Below are 21,683 nucleotides of genomic sequence, written 5' to 3' on the forward strand. Positions count from 1 at the left end.
GAGTTGTAGAACTCTTTTCTGTCTAAACATGCATGAGATTGTGCCCTTAACTGAAACAATTTTTTTAATGGACTGGCTAAGAGTGTGAAGTGTGAGCCATGGAGTTGGTTTTCAGTTCAATCTCCCATCAGCCAAGAACTTGCTAGGTGGTTTGAGGAAGCCTCTATTGCCTCCCTCAGCCCTCCTCTTTCCTTAAATAGGGGGACAGTAATACTGGTTAATGAGTTTCCATTGATGGTGTTTATATCTCAGCCTTGTACTGCAACGATGATAAGCTTGTCACTTTTATATATTTCCCAAGGGGTTAGAGCACCTGCATGTGTGTGTTTTATTACCTTTTAGTTTTTCTAGAAGTTCTGATTGATGGACCATTCAAGTAAATCTCCACCCCTTAATGAAACTTGGCAGCTGATCACCAATATTAATCTTTTTATGTCCTGATTTTGATAGTTAACTTTAAAAAAAATTCTAATAAGACTTCCATTGAAGTCACTTTTTAATAAACACTTTCTCCCATAAACCTCTGTTTAAAAAGAGATTATTCAAGCGGCTTTTAAACAATTAGTCCTTTGAAAGATTTAATTGGAGAAGATAAACCTGTAGAGAATCTAATGGAGGCACAGTTCTTCCGCACTCAAGATTATCTATCTGTCACCCGGTGACCCATCTCCTTCACACTACGTTTTAATTTTTGTACCAATTATACTGTATATGGATAATTCCTATTAGCATATTTATGGTCATTGCTTCATATTTATTGTCTGCACAACTCATTAATCTTCATCTAGTGTGTGGGGCTGACAGCTCAATCTATTTTGCAATCTTTGGGCGGCAGCCATATCCAAAAAGGGCTTTGTTTCCCTGTAAATAAGCTGTGTTTGGGACCAGAGAACAATGGTGCATCATACAGTGATTGACACAAGCCAGGGCTGCTAATCAAAAGTAGATTTTATTACCAGATGAGTCAAGTGCATTTTGGGGGCATTGTTCTAGCGCTGTCAGGGCAAGAGCGGATGTGGTCAGTCACCTCCTCAAGATGGGTTGATTGTTCTCCAAGATTACACAGAGTCGCCTTATTATCCAGCCCAGACAACAAGGCAGCTCCCCCCAAACAGACACCTTTTTGCAAAAACTGCCTGCGCATTGGATTGATTTGAATTGCTAATGCATAATCTGTCTAGCACAGATGTGCAATGAATATTGGGATGTTTTGCATGTCAGTTGAGGAGGCTGAAAGATGAGGTGATGATTATTCAATGATGGCTACTGGACATTCGCCAGCGGTTGAGTTCTAGCACTTTCCACTGACACTAATCAGATCATCATCCACAGCCTCTTTTCTTTTGTCAATTCAGTGACAATTTATGTAAGAATATAATACAGCCCTCTCCTCCTCTTCTACTCAACACAGTTGGCAGAAATTTTGCATTTTTGATCTAATTTTTTTTTTAAAAGCACTCCCATTTCAGACAGGTTAAAAACTGCACACATAAGCAAGTTGATTACTCTGGTTAATTTTCTGAGACTTTTAAAAACTACAATTTCCATTGTAAAAGTCCAAAAATGTATCCTTAGCCTCTTGCAAAAAGTTTCCCCCCATTTTAGAAAATGAAAAACATATAAAGATGTGAGCATATTAATTATAGCCAGAGGGACTGTTATCAAAGCATTCTATGGATGCAAATTGAAAAGACAACTATAACAGGCACAATTATGGCAGGAAAAGATGGTAAATAGAGCAGTGATTAAAACAAACAAACAAACAAAATCATTGCAGTAGCGTCTTTTTAAGCTACACACCAATTGTATATATTTTTATTTTTTAGATGTCAGCTGATTAAATGTGCTAATTTGATTAATCATTTGCCTTTGATAAATAAATTAATAATTTTAAATAAATTAAAATATGGCAAAACTCAGTATATGCATTTTGAGATACTAATGAAACTGCAAGATGACATATAATTTAATAAACAAGATTTATCTTAGAAGGAAAGACTATCTTTTAAACATTCCCTATTACAGTAACAGACCAGAACCAAAATAACCTCCTAAAATAAACAAGTGTGTCTTAAACCTGCAGTCTTCACCAATTTAGAATTTGTCCTCACTGATTAAAATGGAACCTAACCACTTATGCAGCTAGTGCTCTGATTGATTAATCTGCTGCTTAAAACTGATGAAAACTTGCATACCTACAAACTGGTGTTGTAAGTGGGGTATTTCAGGTTGGGATATGGAAGTATTCATGTCATAATTGTCCAGGAAAAATGTATGTAGTTTGGATCACCTATGTATAAAATGGATCAATTGAATTCAGAACAGTTGCATGGAATAGCAACTGGAATGATCACAGTAGTAGAGAATATGTCTTTTATAATCACAGATTTAAAACAGCTTGTGGAGTAATGCATGGTTATTCACAAGGAAATTCCACAATGTTTAGTTAACTCCCAGATTACAGCTGAGAGGGCTCCTTCACATGGAGCTTTTATCCTGCAATTGAGAGTGCTTCACGGACTTTTGCGGGCTCTTTACATGACCCTCCTGGGCAGCTCTTGCACTAAATGCCCTTTGTTCTGCTTTAAATAGATTGTTATCAAATTACCCCGTTGTGTTCCACTTCAGTTTCCTCTGTGAAAAGAGTTAAAGTGACAAGAAGAGGAGCGAGATCAATGAAAGAGAATGGAAGACTCAGATACGGGGAGAAGGAGGGGGAAAGGGGTGGGGGGAAAGGAAGCATGTGAAAAAGGGAGTCGTCGTGATCCTGCATTTAAAACGGAAGCAGAAAGCCCCGTTTTAAATGCAGGAACTTAGGCTGGTGTAGAGATGCCCAGAGAGAGAGGGAGAAGAGCTGAAAGAATAAAATAAATGAAGAGGAAGAGGAGGAGAATCGCTGGAAGGATATGATTGTATAAATATGAGATAAGCATGGAAGATAGTTTTTAGGTCAAACTATTCAAGACTATTCATGGAAATTCATGGTCAGTGTACCCTCCCTACTCTCAGCTAAAGAGAGTACCCCCTACTCTTTAGCTGCCCTTTTGACAGCTAAAAGACTGATATTACAACATTGGAAGGATAAACGCTCACCTCCTATAATGTGATGGATTATATACAAATTCATGTTTATGTATATTAAAAAAAACTAAAAAAACAAAAACTTTCCTGGAACATATCACTATTGGACTTCCCTCTCTCTAGCTTATTATTTGGAGACTTACTTTAAATTATTCATTTGGATGTTTGTTTTGCCACCTCCCGACTTTTCCCTTCCCTGTTAAATAAATGTAATCTCTTCAAACCAAGATTTTATTGGGCACAACTGACCCCAAATCTACCCCCTACCTCCCATGTCCGTGACAATTTCTTATTGTCCCAAATCAGTGGCTTTCATTTGGCGTTCAAGATAATGTGTGAGGGCTTAAAGTGGATTAAACAATCCACTTCCTGATGTCTCTTCATTTTGGAACTTGCAGTGCGATTCATGCAACCAAAATGCATTCAAAAATGTGTAGATTTGAGAATGCCCTTGACAACCATGTACATTTGAAGCATAAACATGCTTTAGTCAATGGGAGAAAGAGGGGTATTTTTCAAACATTTTGTGTTTGGTTCTAGGTGGTGTGAATTGGATCAATTGTGGTCAAATTGTCTCTCACTTTCCACATAGCATGTGATGGCTCACTTATGTCAAATAGTTGGAGCTATTTTCCTCAGCAATCATATGATGCACCTTGTTTGTGACAAGGAAAGCAGGGCCATCTTCAGCTTTCTTGAGAAGCCAGCTTTATAGGGCTTTGCCTTTCCCCCAGCTGTCATTCAGCAGCTATTCCATCAGGCTGCAGCAGAGGGAGGGATAGGAAGCAGAGTCACTCCACTGGCTCAGCTGAGAGACCAGCCATTTTTGGCTCCTCCTCTTTGAACTCTTTTCATTCCAGCTCATCATGCCAAGAAAACCAACAACAGCCATTACAACATTAAGAAGTGGTGCCTGAGTTTGCTATTTTTCTCCTCCCCTTTTCCTTTTGTGTCATGTCTTCAGCATTGTAAACCTGAGGGTTTACAGATGGTCTTGTCTTGGTTTATCTGTAAGCTGCTCTGGGAGCCTTTTCCAGTTGCACAGCACAGTGTAAATGTTTTAAATAAATCCTGTTCTGTGTCCATACCACAGTGGACTGGGTTGAGTTAATCAGGAGAGGGCTGGTGTGTGAACTCTACTTTAGCCCAGGGTTTTGGATTGGGTGATCAGCCGATTCTTTCCACCCTGAACATTCTATAGCCCACTCACACATTACACGTTAACGGGATCCACACAATTACAAGGTCTGTACTGCTGGCACCATGCATGTCTGAAAAGAAGCCCCTAGGAGTGAGCAACACAGACATCCACACCCAATATGCAGATATTGGGAGGGCACAGCTAGCTCAGCTGCATTACATCAGGGGCAGTATATGGACCATCCTTCACCAACCTGGTGCCCTCCAGGGGTTTTGGACTTCAACTCCCATCAGCCTCAGCCAGCATGGTCAAGAATGCTGAGAGATGTAGTCCAAAGCATCTGCAGGGCACCAGTTTGGGATGTTCGGGATGTGAAAGTGCTTCAAGTGTTGCAGCCTACCATGTCCTTGCCTGACGTTTGCCTTTCTTGCTTGGTAACATCTAACGAGGGGAGGGTGACTAGTTGGGTCAGGAGGTAATAAAATACCTCAGTGCAAGAGGAGATGGCCTCGAATACTGTAAAAGAGGTGGCCATGCAGCCACCTTGGGTCAAGAAAATTATGCCAACTCTCAAGAAGTTCCCTTTCAGATGTTAGATTATCAAGACCTCTGTCAATTCAATTTCCAATCTGGATTTGACACAGAAACTATCTGGGTCACTCTAGTAGATAAACCTACACCAGCAGAAGGATGAGGGAGTACAATAAGCTAGGAGTTGTCCATAAATGTTGAATTGTTGCTTGAAATCAGTAATGGGTTGGATTGGAAGGAGGGGACTGAAGCTCAACCCAGACAAGACAAAGGTTCTGTGGGTAGTTCGTTCATTTACTCTGGGGAATGGTGTTCAACTTGTTCTGCATGAAGCTGTGCTCTCCCTCGGGGTTGGACTCGATGGCCTTATAGGCCCCTTCCAACCCAACCATTCTATGATTCTAAGAGAGCAAGCTTGCACCCGCAGGAGGAGGGTTGTTATACACTCAAGTATCATCTGTGCTATGAGGGGCCTTTCAGCATTTTTGACTCATGCCCCAGCTGTGACCCTTTCTTGAGAGAGGGAGCTCAACCACCATTATTCATGCTCTGGAAGCATTCGGGTCAGATTACTGTAATATACTGTATATTGGGCTGCCTTTGTTCAGAAACTTCAACTGATTTGGACCACAGCAGTTGAATTGTCATACTAGTTCAAAAGCATCTCAGTATTAAAAGGTCTAATCATTTTTCTGGACACAATTCAAATGGTAGCTTTGATGTTTAAAGTCCTAAAACCAGTGCAATTCTTTCCATGCCAGTGGGAGGGGACGGGGCAGAGGCCAGAGCGCTGTCTCTGACCTCGAATCAGGGAATCTAAAATACCCTGTGGCCCCCAGATGCTGTCTAGGGGCCACAGGATTGCTCCCTATATCAAAGCAGACATTACAAATTAGTATCATGGAGTTTGATTTTATTGTATTAAGCTAGAAACATATTGATACAACTTTTCAGTGAATGCTTCTGGTGAAAAGTTTTCTAAAACTCTGGTCCTCCCAAGAGCTCCCATTGTCCTCTTCAAACTAGGGTCTTTCACAAATTTCTCCATGGCTTCTGAAAACTGAGTTGGAAGAGGATCACACAAGAAACCTGTCTGATTGTTTACAACTGATTCCAAAGGTCCCCCTGAATTGACTGCGATGACTGGACATCTCATGTACATAGCCTCTAAAGGAACTATTCCGAAGTGTTCGTTACTTGGTGTATACAGAACACACATACAGTTACTAAGAAGAGCAATCTTCTGTTCATCAGAGAAAGATCTCAGGAATGTGACCTGCTCATCAATATTAAGCTTGGTAGCAAGAGCTTTCAGTTCTTCATAGTATTCCACATTTTCTTGAACTGTTTCATCATAACCACCAGCCAAAACCAGGTGAACATCCCTCCACTCCTGAGCGCTAAGTCTGCCACGAAGGTCATGTAAAGCTTCCAAAGCCAATACTAGATTTTTCTTCCTCTCATACCGATTGATGGAAAGAAACAAACTCTTTCTGTTGGGGACTATGCTAGCTACATCTGCAGGAATAACAGTGTCAAATCTACTGACATTCAAAGAAGGATACAAGACATCTGGATTTATGTGAGACAAGGATTTGAAGGTTTCTTTGAAAACATTTGCTGTGAAACAACTGTTGACCAGAATACAGTCAGCCATGCCAGTTGTATACTCTTCCAACCAGTCCAGTGGAGCTCTGTAGATACGTTTAAGTAACGATTCCCTCTTAGTGAGAAGCTGATCCGGGAAGTGACAATAAAACAAAACCTTCTTACGTCTCCGGGCCAGACGGAGAATTGGAATGCATGCAGACACCTGGAGAAACAAAGAAACGGACATATGATAGAAAGCTGTGGTACTGAGTGATGTTTGGCTATGCTCAACCCTGAACGTCCCAAAGGAATGCTCTTGTGGTTGGACCACACTGGCTACTTAATCCAGAACTGCTATCCTTCACTCACTTTTTACAGTTAGGCCAGACAATATAATTATCAATCCATGGCAAATGAAAGTTTTTCCAGTATTTTTTGTCCTTTCTCAAACCACAGAAAATCAGGTGTTTTTTTTTTTTTTTTAAAGAATTGAATAGAAATACAATCCCCTCAGGGGTACATCATTCTTAACATTTCTCTCCTGTTTGAGGCATCTTGTGCTTCTACCTAATTAATTATGCCCTCTTTCCTTGCTGCTGAGGCCCCTGAGAGGTCCTGTTGCCTGGTGTGTATGTATGTGAGGGGAGTGAAGTCAGTTTCGGAGAAGGCTCTGAAGAAGGAAAGAGGGAACTGCCAGAGGTGTGACCTGGCTGCTAACAGGATTGAGCAATGGCCAGCACCTTCACCCCTTGGCCGCTAGAAGTTGGTGGTGCAGCTGAGGGAAGGTGCAGCTGGGGTGCAAGTGACTAGCGATCCTGGCTCAGTGTGTGCGCTACATAAGAAAAGGGGAGGGGAACCCTCAACTGACGTCTCAAACAAGATCAAAACGACCAGAACAGGTGCAATGATGTCAAATACAAGGCTATTCATGTGTGTGCGAAGCACAGCATAAATTATATACACATTTAAAAAACAATTACAAAATTTACTTATGTATCACGCTGCCTCAAGCTAATAATATCTGACAATGATAAAGGCAATCATGCCTACTAAAGTCAATACAATTGATGGCTCAGCCAAAATTGTCTTCAGTAAATTTGGACAATTAGAAAGCGATGATACTTAGTAAACACTATTATCTTTTAAACTGAAACGGTCTTAGGAGAATACACAATCTCAAAAAAAATGACATTTAACAATACTTGTACAAGACGCTGTCTCAAAGTAATATCAGACAATGATAAAGGCAGGCATACATAATAAATAAAGTCAACACAACTGTTTTTTCAAAGACAACTCTGGAATGTGGTATCGTTTCTACACTTCTGCAGAACTCATTGTGTGACCCAATTGCTTGATGTACAGCCACGCTGTGTTCCTCTCTTGCTCACAATGAAACTGGTTCGCACAAGCACTAACAGCCGTGTATATGACATTATGGCACTGGTTTTGATCCTTTTGAGCAGTGTGTGCACTAACATTTTAGGAGCTTTCCTCCCCCTTATTCGGAAAGGAGCGGCCAAGGTGCTGGTGTCTGGGGATTCACTCGGTTTGCGCTGTGCCTGCTGTCTGGGGTTGGTGGGGCAGGGAGAAGACCCTTGCTCACCTCATGAAATCTCCCTTCTCAGCTCCTTGACAGCTGCCTGCACTGCAATACCTCAAGCTAGAGTATCTGCATGCAAAGAGCTCTGCCTGCTCCTGCCCTTTCTGGGAGGGAGTGAAGATTTACTTAATCCCATTTTCACTGCCATACAGGTTTTGTGTGTGTGTGTGTGTGGGGGGAAGATCCCAGTACAGTTTGAGGGGAAAATCCCATTACACTGAATGGGACTTACCTCAGAGAAAACATTCCTTAGCAATTCTTGTAAGGCTTCAAATTTGCCTCTGCCATGGGGATAGGCATTACAGGATGTTAAATGCAACATGCAAGTACAATAACAACCGCACCTTCTTCAGCTGATTGCAGAAATACTACTGTTGCACGATGGTAAACAGCCCTAGTATGGATCCTTCCCTACCTGTGTCAGGAACAGGATACTGAAAAGCTGTTACCATTCATTATGAATTCCTGCTACTGCCTTACTAGCAGTGAATCTGAGGAAGTATAATCCAACTTGTTGTGGAGTGGGAATAACCCTCATTCACCAGAGCAATGTCCAGTACCAAAGCCCACTGAGATCCAGCTTAGGCTTGGGTGACATAACTGAGACTGTGAAATTTCAACACTGGTTAGTTCAGAGCTGCATCCATTTGTGCTGACTGCATGAAATCTGATTTGGTAGAACTGCAATTTGCTCCTCAATACATGCACACATCCTATTCTCTATATACTTATTGGTTACAGTGTCACCTTGAATTTATTTTTAGCTCTGTCCCAAGCAACAAACCAAATTACACCAATATAGGCCAAATGGTTTACTGTATATTTAACAGCAGCCTGACATGCATATATTAACCAACCAAAGTTCCCCACCATTATTTTGGCCTAGCTCTCACGGAGGTAGCGAGCCTTCGACAGCAGCCTGGCACAAAACAATATAGTAGATGAAGTTATGGAAATAAAGGCTTAGTGGCAGACCTGTGTCTGAGCTGAACCGTTTCAGCCTGTAGTAGAAATATGAAGGCTTGATATCTGCCCCCAAATGGTTTTTTGGTGGTGTTTTCTTTTACATTTTCCAAAAATCCCTGGAAAAAAACAAATCCCCCTACGTGGCGTTTTTTTTTTGTTTAGGGGGGCTCCTGCCACTTTTTTGCTACTCTTTTTCTTTTGAGGCCTTCACATCTCTATTCAGCAGACAAGAACTCAGGAGACTGAATGCTCTTCTTTACTTATATATTTCCTGAACATAGAGTGATCTGAAGTGGTACAGCTGAGATGCAGATTCACCAACCCACCTGCTTAATTGATAACAGGATACTTTAAAAAAAAAATACAGGGAAGTGTACCTGAACTTGCCACCCCTTGACCTGGAAACTCGTGGCTGATTTGGCAGCACAGGGGAAAATGTGAAAAAGCAGGCCTGTCCCTTGCTTTGCTTGTGGCAGTGGCCTCAATGAGAAGACCCTGGGAGAGAAGTAGGTGGGGCGGCCATATCACCTGGTTATTTCGGTGTCTCCCTGTGATTTCGTGCCCATTTTGTTAGCGCTTGGCCCCAGATTCAATGTTTCATTCAAGAATCTATATTTTCAGAGGATATCCAGAAATATTCAGGCCCGCCTGGTGCCAACATTATTACCTTCTCGGCGCCAGGTCAAGACTTTTCACTTTTCCCAGACATTCGGCAGCATGTGATGAGTTTCAATTGATCCTAGGTTTGTTTTAGGGTTTGGCAGATTGCTCAATGTTGTTTTTTAGATATATGTTGTCTTTGTGTATACTGTCTGTTTGTGTGTGTTTTAATGTTCTAAACTTTGTGTATTGTAGTTTTAACATTCTAACCGCTGTAAACCGCCTAGAGTGCTTTGGCTATGGGATGGTATAGAAATGTAGCAAGTAAGAATTATAATAACTAAAATAATACCCTACTACACTGATAAATAACGGGGGAGTACGTTTGTACCCAAGATCCCAAAGTTATGGACTCCAACTCCCATCAGCCTCAGTCAGCATGGCCAATGGAAATGAATGATGGGAGCTGTAGTCTTAACATCCTCCTGCCTGTTCTACACCAGTCTTCCCCCACCTGGCGCCCTCCAGATGTGTTGGACTACAACTGCTAGCATCCCCCAGCCATGCTAGGAGTTGTGGTCCAGCCCAGCTGGAGGACGCCAGGCGGGGGAAGGCTGCCCTGGCCAATCCCCCGCGGGGCCCCTGTCCGCGCAGCGCCGCCGCACCTGGTCGCAGACGAAGACGTCGAACTCCTCCCCGCTGACCAGCAGCACGTGCAGCGCCAGGCACACCATGCGCAGCGCGGCGCAGAGCGCGTGGCCTCTTCCCAGGATGCTCCGCGGCAGCCAGCCCCCTGCAGTCCGCACGTCCAGCTGGCGCGTCTCCGAGAAGCAGCGCGCGGGGTCGTAGCGCGGCGTCCAGACCTGTACGCGGCAGCCCCGCGCGCGGAGCGCTAGAGCCGCGTCGACTACCAGCCGCTCCGCCCCGCCGATGCCAAGGTCCGGGTGCAGGAAGAAAACGGACGGGCCGCCTGGCCGCTCGGTTGCGCCCGCTTCAGTCGCCGCGGCGGCCATGTTGACGCCGTTTCCACGCAGCTTCCGCTTCACGCGGCTCTGCTTTAACACGCATGCGCGGGTGACTCGAACCGCCACCTCAGCCTTAAGTGCGTTTCCCCTGGTGGGGTGGCTAAAGTACTGCCGGTTCCCCATCTTCTCCGAGTAATACGGCCTGGAACGATTAGAGGCGGGCGAAAGGTGCCCGAGTCGAGAGTCCTGTTCAAGCGGATAGGCGACACCCCGGCCCGCTAGTGTCTTAAGCTGTGGGAAGAACGAATTGGAGTCAGGCACTGAGATAGGCAGCTGGTCGCCGGCGTCCTAGTGGGCCGAGGGCAGTGAGGCCCCTTTCAGCTGATGATACAGTTCAGACGTGGCGTGTCAGATCCGGGAAGCTTGCTGAGTGTCGTGTCTCGGGGTTGAGTGACGGATTGTCACAGCGTTTGCTATGGTGAGAGAATGGATGGGGAAGAGGGCGGCCTACTCTGAAGAAAGCGCGGTGTGTGTGTGTTTGTGTGTGTATTAATGTTCCCGATGATTTCCTGCTCCCTCCATTATTTTTCAGCCGGGCCCGAATCCCAGCGCTACCAACGTGGGCGCCTCCGGCCGCTCCCCCAGCAAAGCAGTAGCCCCGCGAGCCGCAGGATCCACCGTACGGCAGAGGTAGGGGGCTTGCTGACAGTTATTGGAATGGTTGTCTTGGTGGTGCTACTTAATGGGAACGAGGAAACTCTTAAGACCTAACAAAGTGGATTTTTGCAATCCCCTTTAATTTGTGTCTTTGCTTAAGTGGCTTTTCAGATACCGTCCTGGTTCAAATCAGTAAAAAATGGTTAAATGTGTAATTACGGAGCGATGCTGAAACCTGTTCTGTTTATTTAATGTATTGTTTGGCTTATATATTTAATTTAATTTCTTAATCGCCCATCTGGCTGGTCAGCCGGCCGCTCTGGGCGATGTACAACAGTACAATTTAAAACGGTAAAAACATGTATGCCCTCTTTATATTAGAGAGAGCAATCCTATGGTTCCTGGGAGAGAGGCCCAGGGACCATAGGAATGCTCGGAAAGGCCTTCCGAGATTGGAGACAACGCTCCAATCTCAGAAATTGGTGATCTGACACCCCCCCCCCCCCAGCCAGTATGGAAAGAACTGCTCTGGCTAAGTGACCTCAGAGGAAAAGGGGCATTCTGGTGGGAGGAGAGTGGAGAAGCCAGGATATCAGATATCCTGAGCCTCTTCTAGCCTTCTTCTCTCCCCCTTCAAAGTGCCCTCACTAGATGGGCTGAAAAGTGCCAAAGAGGGAGGATGGGGAGGGGAAGATAAGCTCAGCCGCTCCTCCTGCCCTGCCAGCTTTAGCCTGGCAGGATGTTGGAATCTTGGAATCATCCAAGGGTGAAATCCTATGCATATTTAGACAGAAAAAAAGTCCTACAACTCCAGCATTCCCCAGAAAGCATGGCTGGCTGGGGAATGCTAGGAGTTGTAGGATTTTATTCTGTCTAAGTATGCATTGGGTTGTATCCTAAAACACAGGTAACTTTCTCAGTATGTTCAAGTTTCTTAAAAATAAGATTAAAATCCAGTACATAAAAACAACAAATTAATCACCAGCTTATCAAATACAGTAACTAGAAAGGCAGTAAACATGCTAAAATAGAAAAACTTAACTGCATTTCTCAAAAGCAATTGTTCAGAATCCTTCTGCCTTGGGGGAATGATCAGTTTGAATTCTTGGGGCTGCTGTCATAAAAGCCTTCCTTATTTTTCTCACACGTACTCCCCCACCAATGGGATCAACACAGGGCAGAGGTTTAGAAACTGTGCTGTGTCTATCAGATTGTTAAGAGTTTTAACGCTTACCCTTATAGCTGTATGTACACCCAAAAGGATGATTGCAAGAGTCTGGCAAATGTTTACTCACTGGTACAAGCACAGTGTTGCTTTGTAATTCTGTGTTTGTTTGAAATTGCGTTTTAAAAGCTGAAATTTGACATTCACACAAGAAAAATATGTGGTGGTGGTTCATGCATTTCAATTATGTTTTTTTTTTCTATTAGGAAAAATGCTAGCTGTGGAACAAGGAGTGCAGGTCGTACAACTTCAGCAGGTACTGGAGGGATGTGGAGATTCTATACAGAGGATTCCCCTGGCCTCAAAGTGTAAGTAAAAAAAAAAAAAGGATAATAGGAGACCCATTTATTAGCATTGTATCCTTGTCTTCTCATAGAACCACAGCTTCTTGGAAAGCAATCAGAACCATGGCTATAATCTTTAGTTGAGGGGAGGAAGAAGAGTTTTTGTCTTGGTTCAGGCCAGGAACTGCTTTGGTCACTGAGTGAATGGTTTATGCCAAGGAATAGATACAAGGAGTGTGAACCAATCAGAACAAAGGAAGCTGCTTTTATATTGAGTCAGACCATTGGTCCATCTAGCCCAGTACTGTTGACACTGACTGGCAGCATGCCGTCCAAGGTTTTAAGCAGGGTTCTTTTCTAGTCTTACCTGGAGATGCTGGGAATTGAACCTGGGATCTTCTGTGTGCAAAGCATGTTCTGTATCACTGAGCTATGGTCCCTTCCTTGGTTCTTCTGGATCAGTTTCAGTGCCATTGACCATAGTATCTTTCTAGACCTTCTGGTAATGTGGTTTGGGACCACATTACCAATATCTGCACGAGCCTGCCAAAACTTTAGTAGCTTAATGTCTGTTCCGGGTAAATTGGTTGAAGGTATTATTAAAGGTAAAATTAGTAAGCATATAGAAGGACAAGCCCTGCTGAAAAAGAATCAACATGGCTTCTGCAAAGGTAAGTCCTGTCTCACTAACCTTTTAGAGTTCTTTGAGAGTGTCAGTAAACACGTAGACAGGTGAGCCGGTAGACACTGTTTACTTGGACTTCCAAAAGATTTTTAACCAAGTCCCTCACCAAAGATTCCTGAGCAGTCATGGAATAATAGGAGAGGTCTTCTTATGGATCAGTAACTGGTTAAAGAACGGAAAGCAGAGAGTAGGAATAAATGGTAAATTCTCCCAAGGGAGGGAAGTAAATAGTGGGGTCCCACAGGGATCTGTATTGGGACTAATGCTGTTCAGCTTGTTCATAAATTATCTGGAATTAGGTGTAAGCAGTGGCCAAGTTTGTGGGTGATACCAAATTATTTAGAGTGGTTCAAACAAAAAGGGATTGTGAGGAGCTCTAAAAGGGTCTCTCCAAACTGGGAGAATGGGCATCCAAATGGCAAATGCGGTTCAGTGGAAGCAAGTTTGAAGTGAAGCATGTTGGGGGAAAAAATCCCAACTTCAAATATAACCTGATGGGATCTGAGCTAGCGGTGACCAACCAAGAAAGAGATCTTGGGGTTGTGGTGGACAGCTTGATGAAAATGTCAACCTAGTGTGTGGCCGCTGTATAAGAAAGGCAAACTCTGTGTTAGGCATAATTAGAAAAGAAATTGAGAATAAAAACTACCAATATCATACTGCCTTTAGGCAAATCTATGGTGCGACCACACTTAGGATACTGTGTACGGTTCTGGTCGCCACACTTAAAAAAAGATATTGTAGAGCTGGAAAAAGTGCAGAAAAGGGCAACTAAAATGATTAAGGGGCTGCAGCATCTCCCCTATGAGAGAAGGTTACAACAGCTGGGATTGTTTAGGTTGGAAAAAAGGAGGGTAAGGGGAGATACGATAGAGGTCTACAAAATTATGCATGGAGAATGTGGATAGGGAGATATTTTTCTCCTCTCTTATAATACTAGAACCCAGGGTTATTCCATGAAGTTGACTGGTGGGAGATTCAGGACAGATAAAAGGAAGTACTTCTTCACACAGCACGTAAACTATGGAATTTGATGCCACAGGATGTAGTGATGGCCACCAATTTGGATGGCTTTAAAAGAGGGTTAGACAAATTCCTGGAAGAGAAGGCCATCAGTGGCTACTAGTCCTGATGGCTATGTGCTACCTCCAGTACCAGAGGCAGTATGCCTATGTACGCCAGTTGCTGGGGGCATGGGCGGGAGGATCCCGCTTGTGGGTTCCTGGTCGACAGCTGGTTAGCCACTGTGTGACCAGAATGCTGGATTAGATGGAGCCCTGGTCTGATCCAGCAGGGCTGTTTTTATGCTCTATGATGAAGGCCATGCTCTCTGGCCCTCCATTGAGAGCTATTAGGTTGGTGGGTACTAGGGATAAGAACTCTGTTCTGTATGGCTTCATTAGGGCTGCTGTTTAAAGAAACACACCTCTGAAGGCACATTTATTCCAATCTGCATTTGGTTGAATTGTGCTGTATTTGAAAAAACTGGTTGCTGCTGGGTTTTTTCTTTTTAATGTTGTGGTTTAAATATTGAAGTCTTATTTTTATGTGTTTTAGAGTCTTGTAAGCCACCTCGTGAGGGCAGTATGCCCTGAAAGGCAGGTTTTAAAAAATGCCACTCTAAATATCCTCCTCTTCTAAACGGTTGGAAATGCTCATGTGTTGTATGAAATTAATTTACGTTGAAATGGTGAGAAAATTCCATATGGCTTTGGATAGTTCATAAAAGCCATTTGGCATTTTTAAAATACTAACAGAAGGATTTTATGCTAGCAGTGGAAAAAGAAGTAATTCCCCGACTTGGCCTAATTATTCAATTTTAATTCCTTTCCTTTAATAATTTTTTCACCCAGCTTTTACTCCTCTGATAGCTGGTTACATCATCCAGAACCACTTTTACTTCTCTCTGCCTTTATTTTGTTCTTTCCCCACACAGAACTCTTCTTTCTATTTTTATCTTTACACAAACCATCTTCAGAGGACAATCCTATCCATATCTACTCAGAAGTAAGTCCCATTGAGTTCACTGGGGTTTACTTCAAGGTAAATGGATATAGGATTGTAACTTTAAAAGTAAAATAAAGTAGGCTATGTTCGACCGTAAGAATTCCAAAATCCACAGGCAATACTTTCATTCAGACCAACCAAAATACACAAAAATATAGGCAAACCTTTGAGATCTTTTCATCAGGCAAGATGTTACAAAAACAGCTGGGGGTGGGAAGAGGGGGTGGGGGGAAGACTTGATGTTGAAATCATGAAGTCTGCATGGTGAGAATCTTAAAAAGGAATGGAGAAAGAGTTGCAGAGTTAAATGGATTAGGCTTGGTGTCCTGAAGGTTTCAGGTTACACCTAGGACTCTTGAGACAAACTAACAATAGCTGATTCCCCCATTTTTGAAGAATATACAATCCAGTAGCTACTTAGTGGTTTTACTTGAAGCACACAAGTTCCTTGATAGACAAAGAACAAAAGTAAAGAGAAACATCGTTCTGGTATTAACAAAGCAGGAGATTAATTTTGGGTGGTGCATTATGTTTTTTAAAAAGTCAGTAGAAGCCGAACTGGCTGATATGGCCGGGTGGTTGGAGGGAAGGAAATCCTCTGAATAAAGCCCATCTTCAGGTGGTAGATACTTTCCTCTGGTTCTTCTCATTATGAATAAGTATTGTTTCATATCTTTGAATGTTTTGTCAGCTGCCTTAGGCATCTATTAGATGGCAAGGAGAGATAAAAAATGTTTTAAAATAAAATTATGTAATTACATACCATTACTAAAAGCTGATCTTTAACTATTGTTGTGATTAAAAAGGCTCTTTTTTCTTTTTCTTTTCCAGAGGTCCTGTTCCAGTTCTTGTTATGAGCCTTCTCTTTATTGCATCTGTATTTATGTTGCACATCTGGGGCAAATACACACGGTCATAGACTTTACCATGTTCTGTCTGAGAACTTGGAAACTATATTTTGGACCAAAAGTATGATAGCCTCCAGATTAAATAGATGAAGCTTTTAAGATTTTCTTTTCTGTTTGATTCTGCTGTTAAACAGAAACATTCTGCTCAGAAGGGCTTTTGATTCCTTTCTGTCAAAGTTTGTCCTGTTCGTGTCTACATACTAAAACAGTAATTGATTTGATTAAAGTTTGTCTACATAAATGAAACTGCCTTTTTGTCCTTTGTAAATGTCCTGTTTTGATGATAATTTAAAAACAAAGTATTAGTGTTTCAAAATCTTCATATACTGCATTGTGGGCTAAAAGAGACTATAATGTGGCTATGCAACTGGTTAAAGAACTTCAGAATAGTTTTGCCAGGGTTTGGTGCTGGTTTTAGTGCACCAAGATTAAGAAAGATCTTAATTTCATAGACGAAAGAGGAGACAGACAAACATTTGAGTGTGAAGTTCATTCCAGTGACGCGGTTTTTTTATTTTAGTGTTGATAAACTTGCTGTAGTTAGCTACTAAAATAGCTATTTTAACTGTAGTTAGCTACTAAAATAGGTGATTGCTCCGCAATACTGTAGTTTAGGTAGCTCTGAAGTACTGGCAGACCTAAGGCTCAAGCAGTGGACATGTCCAGCGATTCTATATAAATTGCAGTTCAACACTCCCTACCCAGAAATGTCTATTGGCTGGAAGGCATGCCTTGTAATGGTTTCATTCCCCCCACCCCCTTCAGATTTTTAAGTATGACAGCAGGACTTTCTGCATATCCAGTTCACTGTTTTGAACTTGGCTCCAATTCTGGGTGGCTATGTTGATCTACCTGCTTTGTTCAGATTCCCGAACATTATTGGATGGCTGTCGTCTTTTTGAAACTGCTTGGATTATTGGGAACAAGTCACTGATGAAAAAATTATCCTGACTTGCAACAAGACTTGTGTGAGATGCTATAAGCCTAGCTGCCACTTGTCTTTTTAAGGGTACTGGTTAAGACGCTGAACTGCAGACTGGAAGGTCGGCAGGTCAGCAGTTCGAGACCCGAGTGCTGCGTGACGGAGTGAGCTCCCGTCTTCAGTCCCAGCTTCTGCCAACCTAGCAGTTCGAAAGCAAGAAATTGCAAGTAGATAAATAGGTACCGCCTCGGCGGGAAAGGTAACAGTGTTCCGTGCACCTCGGTGTTCAGTCATGCTGGCCACATGGCCACGGAAGCATCTTCGGACAGCGCTGGCTCTTTGGCTTAGAAATGGGGATGAGCACCGCACCCTAGAGTCGGACACGACTGGTTGGGGGCACCTTTACCTTTACCTTTAAGTAGAGCATGTTACAGTAATCCAGTCTGAAAGTTACTTGGGGAGGGGACGACCTCTAATGGGTCTAATCTGGTTTGTGGGTCTCCCTAATTTGGCCTGCAAAGCCTTTATTAGTGGGCACCCCCGCCTTTTAAGCCCCCTCTTAACATTTGATCTGTTCTTTCCCCAGGGTGCTCACATCATTTTAAGCAGCCGGAACACTTTCCCCATGCTTTTCCTTTCTGGGTACTGAGAAAGGCTTGATAAGAGTGGGTACTGAGAAAGGCTTGCTTTCTCACTATTACCTGATCAGCTTTTTCCCTGCAAAAAGCAGGGGCAGGCCCTGGGAAGGAAGCTGCTGAGTAATGCAGTCCTGCTTGCTTCTGAGGCTTGTCCTGCTTACTTGTGAGTAGAGATGTTGCTCATACAAATGCTTGCTTCGAAGTAGATGTGCAAAGGGTTAGTATTTAGGATGCTATTTGAAAGTGCTCCTGAGTTATTCAGGCCTGCTTAATGCTGAGTAGACATGCAGAGGCCTGTCCTAATTGCTTCTGAATAATCTTAAAATTGGTAAGAATCACATTTTGTCCCCACCCACTCTGCCTTTGTCCCTGCCCACAGATGGGATGCACTCCCCTCCAAGAAGAATGGAATTCAGCCCTTGGTCTGATAAAGGCTCCCCACCCTTGTTCCAGAGCAGGAACAACTGTGGCCAGGTCTGCGCTCCCTCAAAGCAAGATTATTGCTGCAAAATAGTTTCTAAGACATTGGTTGAGAGGTTTTTCTCAAGTGTTTCACTATATGTAACTATACTCAGCCTTTCATTCTTAATGGGGTATAAGAGGCACTGTCCATTGCTTAATGCTGAAACTTGCTGCCATTTTAATTCATTCAAGATTCATTCAAGTTTTTCCCATCTTTCATTACTGTGTGGGTGTACATGTATGTATATGTATACATATAATCTCACAGTGTTTGCAGTACCTGTCATTGGCTCACTTCTGTTTGTAAGTGGGAAGTTGTATTTTGAATTGATTTACATCCTCCACCATTCTGCAAAGGCAGCCCTAGGTAGAGCATGTTACAGTAACACAGCCTGGAGGTCACCAAAACATGGTTCACAGTAGCCAAGTCCCCATTTCCATCTACGGATATAGGGTATTTTCAGTGCAAATTACAGATACGTTCTTTAGCAATTGCTAATATGCTGTTTTGACCTTTTAAAAATAATAGTATCTATTCCAATAGGTTTTGTTTCATTTGATGCTTGGGGATGGGGTGGTTTGTTTGTGTTGGTGAAAAATGCTGGCTTGGATCCAGAGAATCTTCTGCATGACATGACAGGAAAGCAGTTCTATATGTGAAGAAGGTGGGCTGCCACTTCCTCTTCCCTCAGCTGCAGCCCCTTGAGCAGCCACTCCAGAGGGTGGAGGCAGGGCTCTTTGGATCCAGTCTGTAATTACGGGTTTTTAAGTGATTCTGTTATTTTCCTAAGTTGCTGGATGAATTTGTAAAAGGAAAATAGTTTTTAGAACACAACATGGCAACAGCAGGTGTTACAAAGCTGCCTTCTAACCTGCAGCCTCCTTGTTGCTATATTCTAGTATCGTTCCAGCTGATTAAATTGGATTGTGCCAGGGAGGGTAATGTTGACAGGTACAGAGCTGTCAAATGGCTTCATTAAATAGAGCAGATTTGCTTCACTGGTGACAGAATCCAAATGAGACTTCAGGTTGCTGTATATTTGGTATGATGAGCCGTTGTAATCTGTTTTCCCACATCTTGTCCCAATTTACCTGGATTGAAGGTGTTTTCTCAATCTTTTATTACTCATTTATTTAAAGTACTCATGTCCCATCTCCACCTATTTGAGATTGCTTGCAAACATGATGTTTTAAAAATGTGAATTTTAAAAAACAAACAAAAATCATAAACCTAATTCAAGCAGCATAACCTATAGAGTCCCAGCGTATCGCTTCATAACTCAATCCCAAATGTTTGCCTAACTAATGAGTATTTCATTACCTCTTGAAGGACAAGAAAAAGGAATATTGGCCCATCTCTTCTGGGAAATAATTCCAAAGCCTTGGAGGCTACTTTCAAAAGTAGGCCCTGTTCCTTTTTTGCTTCCCTAATCTCTGTGAATAATGGAATTCTGAGGACTTACCTGATTATCTCAACAGGATGAGATAGGATCATACAAGGACAGATGTCTTTGAGATACACCAGTGCTAGGCTGTGGAATCCAAAGCCTTGAATGGTTTGGGGCTATGTTACCTGAAGGACCGCCTTCACCCATATCAGCCTGCCTGCACTTTAGGATCAGAAAGAGAGGCCTTTCTCATTTGCCCACCCATGAGAGCAATTAGGTGGGTGATCACATGTGAGAGGGCCTTCTCTGCAGTGGCCCCACCTTTGGGACAAGTTGCCATTGGAGGTTCACCATGCTCCCTCATTGCAGGCTTTTAAGAAGGCCTTGAAAACATTTTATCTTGGCCTTCTCTTGATATGACTGCTGTTGTTGCTGGTTTTATTGTCAGCTTTTATTGTTTTTATTGCTATTTTATTGTGTTTATGTTTTTATTGCTTTTAATATTTTAACTATTTTTATGTATTTTATTTCTGTGAGCTGCCATGAGAGGGCTTTTGCCCTGAAAAGTGGCCAAGGAAGTGTTAAAATAAATAAAAACTTGAACTTGGCCTGGAAATTCAAACTTGTGTTCACTTTATTGGAACACAACTCCTGTGCTTTTTCAGGCCAGATAGCAATACTTGGCTTCTCTAGTGGGAACAAGTTGGCTCCTTCTAGACTTCTTCCATTGTGCTTAGCTTACTGAAGAGATGAATATGGTAATTCATGTTGATTGTGTAATTCAGTAAAACTACTTCCTCCCTCCTTCCTCCCCACCCCAGAAATAAAGACTATGACCTATTGAAATGAATTGAATTATGCTTAGTATATTATTTACATCCCATTTTTCCATTATAATAACCAAAGCAATTTATAATAAAATTGCTCAGTATAAAAAGCAAAATAAAAGTATACATTTAATAAGAGGCAAACAATAGTAATTAAAAACAATAATAGCGTTATGAAACATTCAGTGTTATGAAACATTTAAGAATATTGTCTTGCAAATGCAGGGCACCTCTGTTAGATTAGCAGGTATTATGAAGTCAGCATGGCTGGTTGGGGAATGCTGGGAGTTGTAAGACTTTTTTTCTGCCTAAATATGAATATGATTGCACCCTAAATCTATTTAGGGACTCCATGAAACTCTTCGCAGTTTTCCACTGCCCCAGTGGGCTAGTGGTTTACCTAACCCTCTTCTGCCACCCATCTCTAATAAAGCACCCGTGGTTGACTTTTGTCCAATTACCCAGCTTCCAAGGACAAAATTACCACTTCAGCAATATGTTTGATTCCATGTTCCCATAAATGTCTTTTTTCAGCTAGTCTTCTTGGTAAAATCTCATTCATTTTTCTTTGAGTAGCTGTATAGGCATGGGGCCACAAAGATACTGGAAGGCTCAGCTCTCCTTCAGAAGTCAGCTGCTGACTTCATAATACTGCCGATGTAACAGAGGTGTCCTGTGTTTGCAAGACAATATTCTCATAGAGGTGGGTGACCCATCTGATTTGGGGTATGCTGCCAAATTCTCATCTGAAAGGAGCTCTTGACAGCTCTAAACATAGATTGTCCACTTCATTAGAATGGTGGCGTCATCATGTAGGTAAAATATTTTAGAAAAATAATAATGGTTTAGCTTCAGTAGCAGATCAATTTGACATGTTTTATTCACGTTTTTCCCCGCGTGCAGTGCATGATGTCATTGTCCTCCAGCAGCTGTCCTGTGCCTTCCCCATTTTCCCCATTTTCCCCATGACATTTCTGTACTCAGAAAATGTGGTATTTTGTGCAGTTGTGCAACAGATCCGCCATCGCCTGCCTATGTATTGCTGACATCGTGCTATGACACGCTTTGTGTAGGTAGGTGTTGGGTGGTGCGGTGTTGATGTCACCTAGTGATGATGATCGAGTGGGAGTGTCACCACCCCGTGCTTCCCTTGGCCTTCCACCTTTTGCCATTCCACTCCTGAAACAACACTGGGAACTTTGG

At 42.6% G+C, this 21,683-nt stretch overlaps 2 protein-coding genes across 2 annotated transcripts; one reads left to right on the plus strand and one right to left on the minus strand.

Moving 5' to 3' along the window:
* Positions 1 to 954: 954 nt before the first annotated feature.
* Positions 955 to 10,560, minus strand: ALG2 (ALG2 alpha-1,3/1,6-mannosyltransferase). The gene is made up of 2 exons (XM_084857629.1): positions 10,178 to 10,560; positions 955 to 6,566 (listed from the first exon to the last, which is right to left on the minus strand). The coding sequence occupies exons 1-2, from the start codon at positions 10,523 to 10,525 to the stop codon at positions 5,667 to 5,669; spliced, it is 1,248 nt and encodes a 415-aa protein (XP_084713755.1). The 5' UTR covers positions 10,526 to 10,560; the 3' UTR covers positions 955 to 5,666.
* Positions 10,561 to 10,868: 308 nt separating this feature from the next.
* SEC61B (SEC61 translocon subunit beta) lies at positions 10,869 to 16,489 on the plus strand. The gene is made up of 4 exons (XM_084857630.1): positions 10,869 to 10,955; positions 11,070 to 11,167; positions 12,566 to 12,667; positions 16,167 to 16,489. Exons 1-4 carry the CDS (start codon positions 10,953 to 10,955, stop codon positions 16,252 to 16,254), a joined length of 291 nt encoding a protein of 96 aa, XP_084713756.1. The 5' UTR covers positions 10,869 to 10,952; the 3' UTR covers positions 16,255 to 16,489.
* Positions 16,490 to 21,683: the final 5,194 nt, after the last annotated feature.

Source organism: Heloderma suspectum, chromosome 5 (genome assembly GCF_057233095.1).
Source record: "Heloderma suspectum isolate Gila_16-S chromosome 5, 16-S_ref, whole genome shotgun sequence".
Classification (NCBI taxonomy): domain Eukaryota; kingdom Metazoa; phylum Chordata; class Lepidosauria; order Squamata; family Helodermatidae; genus Heloderma; species Heloderma suspectum.

Bases quoted from the DNA above. Each gene is read 5' to 3' on its own strand.
- ALG2 (XM_084857629.1), bottom strand. From the start codon at position 10,525: ATGGCCGCCGCGGCGACTGAAGCGGGCGCAACCGAGCGGCCAGGCGGC. The intron at 6,567-10,177 runs GTGCGGCGGCGC...TTGTTTCTCCAG, and splicing joins ACGTCTTCGTCTGCGACCAG to GTGTCTGCATGCATTCCAAT.
- SEC61B (XM_084857630.1), top strand. The intron at 11,168-12,565 runs GTAGGGGGCTTG...TTTTTCTATTAG, and splicing joins GGATCCACCGTACGGCAGAG to GAAAAATGCTAGCTGTGGAA. The intron at 12,668-16,166 runs GTAAGTAAAAAA...TTTCTTTTCCAG, and splicing joins GATTCCCCTGGCCTCAAAGT to AGGTCCTGTTCCAGTTCTTG.